The 10044-nt window shown below is 41.5% G+C and overlaps 1 protein-coding gene across 4 annotated transcripts in view; it reads left to right on the top strand.

The window, feature by feature from the left end:
* The first annotated feature begins 3382 nt into the window (after positions 1-3382).
* The window catches only part of grid2 (glutamate receptor, ionotropic, delta 2), a 503599-nt gene continuing 496937 nt past the window's right edge, over positions 3383-10044 (top strand). For 3 of the 4 annotated variants that reach the window (XR_004331939.1, XM_032515605.1, XM_032515606.1), the window contains exon 1: positions 3383-4445. Coding sequence is in view for 3 of the 4 variants with exons in the window: in XM_032515605.1 (XP_032371496.1) it covers positions 4358-4445 (88 nt within the window). In the remaining variant the exon portion in view is untranslated. The remainder of the gene's footprint in view (positions 4446-10044) is intronic. The other variant, XM_032515604.1, reaches the window with a different exon arrangement.

Genomic DNA, 10044 nt, shown 5'->3' with positions numbered 1-10044 from the left:
GTCCTGTAAATTAAAAGAATAGTACATATACTCAGAAATCCATCCATTTCAGGTGACACAAGCTTTATTTTCTCTTAATACATTACTTCTGTAAACTTATCGTACATACTCTCATCTTCACCCTTTGTCACTGTCATCTTTTTTTTCCTTCACAAGTTGTAGGAGCTGATACTTTATTACACATATCCTTCAATTATCAGTATAGTTTTAATCAACAAGGACGTCACATTATCGACACAAAGCCTATTGGGTAATGTTGCATTACAAACATAACTGGACCCATGGGACGCATTATCCTTTGTGGGTATGTGCTATATGTGCTTACTGTGTGTTTCTGTGACTTAGAGTAGCCCAATTTCCTTTTGTGTCCATGGCCCTACTTTTTACAAAGACAATTTTGCCTTTTTAATTTTTTCTACAGTTTCAACAGCAAGTGCTAAGAAAAACTCACTGCTGGATGTGACAATGGATCCCCAGGAAAGAGACTACACTAGACAGTGAAAAAGGTAAAGCAAAAGTATAACATTAAGGCATTAACAAAGTGTGAAACTTGTATTACCCAAATGGTCTTGGGTACAAGACACTGAGTTTCTAAGGATACTTGCTATGGAGAGATCTTATTCTCAAAAGATTAATTTTGAAAGTGAAAGTAAAATGGCAGCCTGGAAAACGTAAACGGAAGTATAAATAATCAAGAGAATTAGCATGTACTGCACGATACTGATGCTATAATGTAAAAATCACTAAATATTTTTTCCCATTGTCAGTGGATTTTAAAGTTCTTGGGGGCATTAAAAGTTCAATTTCATCAACCATTTCCTAAAATTACATTTGGGAGATTAGAGGTTGTAACCTGAAAGCAATAACACCCCCATATGTACATTATTTAACATATTTACCAGTGCCGGATACTACATGTGTACGTTTTATTGCGGGGTCACAGCATACACTCCTACTCATCGGTATCCACGCCACCCTCAGCACACCACTGATAGAGGGATTACAGTGAAGGATCAATCTTCAGCCAACACACAGGATAGATATGGAGGTCTGAGTGCCCATTTTGGTGCAAGGTGTCCCTCTTTCAAATAGGTGATTTCTGGAAATACATGTGTATCTGTGTTGTGCAGAGATGCTTTTCAAGGTTACACTTTCTCAGTCTCTTTGCTCTTCAGCAGTCCAAACATTTTCTAATCTGTTAGTCATTCAAGCATTAAAGGTGCAAAATGTAATATATTTACTGTATTAAATAAAACAAATTAAAAAACGACCCCATTACGTCATCAGATATTAACGAAACATGCTAAGTCTAAAGACTATCATTTCTGACACAATGCTAATGCCAGTATTTTCTCCTTTTGAAGTGTTTATGTGTTTTGGCCTGTGTGTTGTTGTCAACTGCCCAGTTTGACAGGACAAAATCGGGAAGAGAGGATGTCGAGTTTGGGGCGTCTTAAGCGATTGTTGCCTTAATTCTAAGCCAATAAAGTGTGTATTTAAACAAGCATGTCTGTCCGTCGGGTGGAGAGGACAGCGAGGTTGTTGTGTTAAGGTAGTGGTTCCTACCTTAACTCTAAGTCAAAAAAGGGTGTCTGTCAGTTAGGTACTGAGCTTCACATGAGCACAGGCTTTTATGACTGTCAGTATAGCCAGCTTCTAACGTTAGGTACTCCGCTGTGCTGTGGAGTAATGTCTGGCTATGTGAGACAAGTGTCTAGCAACACTGTTATGGATGCTGTGGTCTCAGCCTAGGAGACAACTTGCTCCAGTATTTAGGGTTTGTACTGCAGTAACTATGTTAAACTCTAGCTGTCAGTGTTACATATTGCACCTTAAATCCAAAGACTTACTAACTGGAGGCTTCACAATGATAATTCATTAATTAAAACAAAAACATTCTGATTATTTCATCACATAAAACTACATTTATACATACATTTAACAAAAGGTTAAACCCTTATTATGCAAACCTCCTAAATGTTTTGTTTCCCAAGTTATAGTCCTGCCAGAAGTCAATTAAAATTTGTGATTGCACAATGATGTAGATGTAATTTTTGGTATGAATGTCTTAGAGTGGCGTAAATCAAGGAGTATGTGTGCATTTGTGTTCGTGTGGATAAAAGGTGTAGAACTCATCTATATTAATAAAAGGTCTAGACAGGTCGTGCTCTGAATGGGTTATGGTGTGAATCAAATCAGGGTGACCACAAAGACACAAACGGTTCACTTGTTTGTTTCTTATGGATCGAAGAACCCAAACCCCCTACAATCTGTAAAAAAATTAAAAATAGATAGAATACTTTCTCTCAGTGCTCAGTAGTCAGTCATTTCTACAATATCACTGATATGCTGAACACATTTGGTAAGAATATCATTATGCTAGAAGCACAAACATTGGATATGGGAGTATTTTATCTTCCAATTTTTGTTATTTATGTTCCCGTTGCTTCTTCTCAACTCTGTATTTTCAGATCACTCGCTGAACAAGTGACGTTCCCCATCAATGTGAGTGGTTATATAAACCTTTAATAATGAATCAATAACGTCAAATAGAAGAAGTGAGAGCAGATTTCACAGCATCAGTATCACTGTCAGTTTAATCTCTCATTCCTTGAATGCGTACAAAACCGCCAATCCAATGGTAGCCTGAGGCTCCCAACAATCTAATCCCTAATCCAAAATCCAGGGCAGATTAAGAGGAACCGTGGGGACTGCAGTCCTTCAGTGAGGCAGGGATGATAGATTGATGATAGTGGGTGGTGTAGATAGAATAGATGGACAGAAGGATGGGAGGATAGTTGAAGGGAAAGAAAACAAAATGTGTACCGGAGGGAGAGGGGAATGGGCATGTGATGAACAGATACAGGAAAAGGTACAAAAGATGAAAGCATCCTGTCCCAATATTTGCTGTGAGTAACTTGAACAATAGAATGAATCAGTGCTAATGATACATTACATGACTCTCCCCACACCACACAACAGCAGTCGTCTTGGTGGACTCAAGGTGCTATTGTACAAAATTTAAATTAGTGCTCAATTGATGACCCAGATACCCCCTAAATATTACGAGTGATAAACCCACCACTAACTCTTCACCGCTTGAGGTGCCCATGGCAGAGCTAAGATTACCCCTCTCTTCATGTGTCTGGTCTATCTCTCTGTTAGGCACCCCTCCGCACCCCCTTGGCCCACCCTGATAGCCACATCTAGTCTCTTTCTACAGGGTAATTCCAGACAGTAGGTGCACTGGCAACTGCTGCTGCTCATAGTTGCTGCCTCTTTTTCTCTTGTCTTTCCTGGGTCTCCTCCTTCCTCTCTCTCTCTCTCTCTCTCTCTCTCTCTCTCTCTCTCTCTCTCTCTCTCGCTCTCTCCCTCTCCCCCACACAGCCGCGGCATACCTCCTCTTCACCAGCTACCGTGCGTGCCGGGGCTGACGCGAGTAACCGCATACGGAGTGCGGACCGTGGAGTGTCGTTGCGCACATCCTCGGTTAGTTTTTCTCCTGACAGCGTAGCGCATTTTCTCCTTCCTGACGCAGAACAGAAAAGTGGCTTCGGAGCTCCCTTTGATTGAATGATCCCTCTCCATCCCGGTCTCTCTCTCTCTCATCTCTACAGGAAACTAAAGACAATTTCGGAATATGGTACCTCTCCGCGGTAATGCCATGTGACAAGGCTTTTCATCATCTAGTATTTCTTTCCCACCCAACAAAACTAGGTTCGTCTGTGTGTCCTGGTGTTGGTGATATTGAAACAGGTGCCAAGTGAAGGAAAAATCAAAAGCCCCATGGGCAAAATGGAAGTTTTGGCCGTTGGCTTGGTCCGTTGAGGCTGCTACTGCTGCTGCTGGTGGTTTGGTGGTTGGTGCAGGGGGGAAACTGCGTTGCCAGGTCTAAACTGCTGGGAATCACGGGTCATTATAACAGGACCTGCTTTTCAAGATAATTAGGTTTTCTCTCACGTTATCGAACGGTTCCAGCTTTTCTTTCCTTTAAGTAAGCGACCACATTCCCCCAGCCCATCAGTTCGCTTTAACGCGGCGTCGTTTGGATGCGGTTGGTTTTCTCTGCGTCTCAGCGTCTCTCCGCTCGCCCAGAATATGATTTAATGTTGGGAGGAATTTCAACAGAGTGCCAGTCTGTGACTACCCGGGAATCTCTACTTATTTTCCTCTACAGACAAGCAACACACTCCAACGCCAAGAGAATAATATCAAGGAAGAGATTACAGGGAATTTCCTTGACCGTACAGATGGACTAAAAAAAAGAAGCTTTGGTTCTCGGGATTTTAACTCTGTTACCTCTCACTCAGACAGCTGTGGTTTTCTCTTGTTTTTGGAGGAAATAATTCTGGACAACATGAAAGTTATCTCGGCTGTGTTACTCGTTGCCGTTTTTTGGAGCCAGGAGTGGAAGTCGGCGCTCTCGGATTCAATCATCCACATCGGTGAGTGACTGCGCTTGTTCTCCTCTAATTCGTGGCCACAATAAGGCTCTCTGTGCGTCTCTCAGGAAACGGGTTGGAGGATTCATTCTTGATATGCGCTGTGCTGTTTGAATCACAGCATTGCTGAGCTTTGTGGTAGACTGTTTAGTGTGCTGTTTCTATTAATTTAGATTAATGCATTTACAATGTTGATACATAGCCTACTTGAAATCGGGTTCAAGATGGATTTTTTGGCACATCCACTTCTTTACATTCCTGGTGAAATAACGGTCTGTTTTGCGCCATTATAGGCATCGTTCAAATGAAGTTTGCATTTGAGTTGGGAGCTTATTGAGCATCATTTGGATATGTAAACTAGTATCTCGGAATTGCTTTAAAGTCGTCCATTCCATGTGATTAATACCATTAATGTCAACATAGATTGATCAATAAAGTCAGGACTGGAATGTTGAATTTCATATGTTATAGCCTACTGTGTGCGCACAGGATGCGGGAAAAACAGGTGGTTTAGGATGGCGTGATGTTGCCCTGCATGACAGAGGGATTACCTAGGATGGCAGCACATTTTCAACGTTATAGGTTTTTCTGAAGCACAATGACATTACCTTTCATCGTGAGCTACTGCAGTGCCAGAAAAAAAAAAAAAACCGTTTCATGCCCTAACGTCTTTTCCGCCTTCCGCCACCACTGGCTAAGTGTGGCACTGTTGTGTTGAGTGTGATTTCGACATCAGGGAGCGTATTCTTTCAGGCGATGTAGCAGCGCCTCCCGCTATAGGTGGGTAGTGAGAGAGAGGACAGAGAGATGACGCTGGAGAGCGTGTCCTGCAGGATGAGATGAGGACGGGAGGTGGTGGTGGGCACACATAATCGCTGCACAGCTCCATGGGCGATAGACCAGAGAGAGCAGTGTGTTGGTGCATGAGTGAATGTAATGAACACACACACACACACACACACACACACACACACACACACACACACACACACACACACATGCAAGCGGAAAGATAAGCACCTGTCCATGTTGACCTGTTTTTTGACCGCATTATGCACATGGCCAAGAACGCAACCATATTTTAACAGGCGCATACATCCACACTCAAACACACATATTACACGTTTTAAGCCTCCAATCTAAACCACTGCATCATGCTGCCAGGGCGGAAAGGACTGGCCTGTTTGATTCATTTAGACCCCAGCCAGCTGATTTACAGAGCAGGCCAATTTAGTGGCTAACTCAACACAAAGCTGGATCAGTACGAGGTCTTCTCTGGGCTGTAGACCAAGCTGATGCTTCATATCACACGTTCAACAGCAGCATGGCCGAATGATTCAGATTTACACAGGTCAAGTAGTGTATTATGCAATTCGCATACCATGGAAAATGCAGGTTGAAACGTCTTGTTTGGGAAACCAAACATCTCAGATGATGCATGTTGCTTACTAATAGTTTAACTGGCTTTCCAGTTGTAGTTTTGTTTTAAGATAATCATATTGGGTTATACAGAAACTTTAGTGCAGCACAGTAGGAAGGCTGATGGAATATTAGTAAAGCCACAGGTGTGCAGAAGCCTCTTCCAACGCACAGGGTTGTAGGGTATGGAGCTGGCCCTACGGGGGTGGCAGTGTAATCCACTGGTTAGATCACTCTGTGAATGGATAGTTTGGTCACAGCAGCAGCCACATGTTCTACAAGTGGCTCACAGCATGACACTAAACATGTGTCAGCTTACTGACTGTTAGTTTCTTTAGAAAGGCGGGTAAATGTGACTAAAAGCCCCTGGTTGTAGGCTTGCCAAGACTAAGACAGGGATCTTCAGCTAAGTATGTAGGCTAACTGCACTGAGGTTCTTGTCAGCTACTAGAACTGGGATAAGGTTCTCTATTCTTTATACCTAGGGACTATCTTGTAGTTTCTTTTGTAACTAGGACTATATTGTAGTTTTCAAACATGGTGTCCCATCGGCTCTAACTTCCTAGTACTCTATAAACTGCTTGAGGTTGAACAACAATGTGTAAGGTTACTTGAGGTCTTTGCTGTATTGACATTTAAAGTAAGGTTTTGGAAATTCTGGGTAAATGGATCACTTACTCGTCGTGTGGCAGTCTTTGAACATGTCTTTAAAAATAAGATCCTCCGAAGCATCCTGGAGGAGGGTTTGGCTACTCCACATAGCATTCTTGGATGGGAGGAAAACGTGCTCTGGTTTAATGGCATTTCCTTAACCAATCACAATCGTCTTGGGCGGTGCTTAGCACCAGAGAAAAGTCAAGGTGCCTCTGCAAAATAGCCTTGGAAGGAACTTGTCTTTGTGGAACGTATACATTTTTTAAAGTTGTTTAAGTCATGCAACAGTAAAACTCTGATTGTTGAAAACAGTCTAGTTAGGTGTCTGGATTTACCCTGCAGAGATCTGAGAAAAGGTTAACCATAGTCCTCATAAATCGACTGGAGTTCAAAATGCCAACACAAAGAAATCCCAAGGCAACGGATATCCAGCCTAAATGAGGGAAATCCGGCGGATTTTCACAGGGAGCAATCCTGGCAGTGGAACGTCAGAGATATAGACTACCTGACTGGTGATCCTGGCCAGCACAGATACATTTATAACAGACTAAGCTAGGAATAAGAATACTTTTTTCTGTTTATATTAGGGCTCAGCTGTAAATCTGCAGCAGCATAATTATAAGCAATTAATTATGCCAATTGTGCTCATCATCAACAACAGTAAATAGATAAAGCCCTTTGATAGTATTCAGTGTTTGTTTTTATCTGTCTGTACTTATATACAAAGAGAAAGGTATACATAAAGATGGATATATATATATATATATATATATATATATATATATATATATATAGTATATTAAAGTGCACTGTATTGAAACAAGCAATGGGTAACATTAGGCTGTGCAGACATGGGATTTACAGAATTACAACTCTCAAATCCCCTCAAGTTTGCAACACAATCCATACAAATCCTAGATATATGTTTTAAGAACAAATTTAGTGACGTGGATAATGAGAAAACTCAACAATTCCTCCTTGACCCTGTAGTGCAAACCAGGCCAGTGAGTGGTTTCCAATTAGGAGAATAGACAGTGAAAGCAGGGTGTAGTTTATTGGTTAGCTGAATTTATTTCTGCTTATTTACAACTTCATGTAAGCAGTGTGTAATCAAGCATATGTGCATATACTTTTAGGTGTGTGTGTGTTTTTGTATAAGAGGGGAAGGATCAGTGTGGTCAGCTGGTGATTTCAGTCATTTCATTTCTCTCTCTCCCTCTCTCTCTCTCTCTCTCTCTCTCTCTTTCTCTCCCCCCACCTTATTTTTAATCAATAGTTCATTTCCTGGCTAGCCAAGTACTTTGAATCACAACAAAGGGTTATCACCCCAAAAGCAATACTCTTTTCTCATTCTGCCTTTTTCTCACACTCCATCTCTCACTCATCCCTCATTATCCTCACTTCTTCAGCAGACCTTGGAAAAAGCAGATAAACCAGTGTAACGATATAGTGGAAACAAGTACATGAGTGAGTTTTATGATTTGCTATCATGGTGGTATTGTTTCAAGGAAAAAGAAGCCACACTCGTATCCCCACGTCCGACCTTTTGCAAGAAGAGATTTATACCCCTTTAGACAATGCTGACCTGTTTGTGTGTGCGCATCATATTGACTAAGGAAGAAAAAAATACTTTACCTGGCAGGCACATCACATTGACATGTCAAAAGTTATCCCTCTTTTTTGCTGCTAAAGATGAAATGAGGGAAAGAGAAATAGACAGGCAAAGGGAGATGTAGGTAAATCAAAGGGAGAAAAGATGGAAGTCAAAAACTAAAGACAGAGAAACCATACGCAAGTAAGGGAGAGAAGGTAGACTTTGCGCTCTCTTCATCCACCATTTATAGTTGTCTATACTGAAAACCTGTTCCATGCTATCACAGCGTTGCCTTTATTCCTGTGATATTAACAGCAGTGACCGGCAGACGTTCTCATCTTGCTCTGACCAGGCATTAAATGTGATTGAGCTGCTGAGGAGCTGGCACCACTGCCTCGTCCATCTCTCTCTTGGTCTCTCTTTCTAATGATCAGCATGCAGAAGGAAGGGGGGGAAACTGCTTGCCTCTTGGCCCTCACTGCATCGTGTGCGGCATGGCAATGGGTCTCTGCTTTATGAGGGCAGTTCTTATGGATTCTGCACGTGTGTGGTAGAGAGAGCGTGAGTGTAGAAGTATGCATGGTTGGGTGTATTCCTGATTAGTTACACTCAGAAAGTCACTGTGATTTATGCACCCAGATTAAGTCCTCCGGTTTTTAGCCAGACAGTGTGTCAGAGTGCATCCTCTGGCCCACCATGCATCCCAGGCGAGGGAATGACGTTAGAAAATAAGCCTGCTTCAAATCAGGAATTGTACATTGGCACACCTCACTCACTCACTCACTCACTCACTCACTCACTCACTCACTCACTCACTCACTCACTCACTCACTCACTCACTCATGCACTATTCTAATGGCAATCACTGAGATAGAGTACATTAGATCTCTCTTGCCTGTACTTATGAGTTTAATGCTTGTTCTGAGCCTACAGATTAATATCATACATAGTTGTTAACACATTTCAAATGCCTTTAACTTTTCACTGTGTTGGGCTAAGTGGTCAGCCATTGGCCCAACCCTAATTCATGTACAAATAAGTCATTTCAAGTTTTTACCATTTTGCAAGCATTTCTACTAAACAAATCTTGCCAAGATTTTTGGCCAGTTATTAGTAAAAAAAGATCTATTACTATCAACTAATTTTTAAAAGCACCTTTTGAAGCTCTTCTCAAGTAGAGTGCTTCCTTGATGTGATAATGTAGTAATACAGAGAGTGATACTGAGTGGAGAAGAAAACAGAAAATCAGTTTCTGGAGGGATTTGGTCCAATAGACCTTTTCATCGCCGTGATTCTAGACAAAGTAGACACATAAACATTTAAGGCCTAATGCTAGTGGGGCATTTATAGTGTACATCTGTAAGATAGTTAATTACTTGCTGTTTTGTGAGTTGTATTTCACTGTTTGTCAAATGTTGACTACCAAAAATCAGCATGTGTGGTCACAAAACAGGGCCGATGAGTCAGACTAATTACTGAGGTCTACTGAGATCTGCTGTTCAGCATACACATTTTGACCCACAACGTCTATGGAAACCCAAATGACATCTCACTAATATTAGATGACATTTTGTTTTTAGAGTAGATATTTTTACTGATTTCCCTCCAATATATTTACAGTTTGTGTGTACGTCAACACACAAGTGAAACATATACTGTATCAAATATGAATAGAAATATGTTTGACAGTCATATAGTCCTTTCATTGTTTTGTGAAACATTTTTTTCTCTGTAGGTGAATTCTCAGTGTCCTTCTGTGGACAAAGTAAGCTATTGTCTGGGAGACCTGTGTCATGCAGTTGAAAGGGACAGAGAGAAAACAAGTTGTTATCCTTTGGACACCCAGTTCAGTTAAGGTGATGAGGAAGGGAGTGAGGGATGGATAGAGAGATTATTGGATCTTTGCAGGTTGTGCACGTGTGTGCACACGTGTGT

This window comes from Etheostoma spectabile, chromosome 5, assembly GCF_008692095.1.
Source record: "Etheostoma spectabile isolate EspeVRDwgs_2016 chromosome 5, UIUC_Espe_1.0, whole genome shotgun sequence".
Taxonomy (NCBI): Eukaryota; Metazoa; Chordata; class Actinopteri; order Perciformes; family Percidae; genus Etheostoma; species Etheostoma spectabile.
This window is presented reverse-complemented; position numbering and strand designations above follow the sequence as displayed.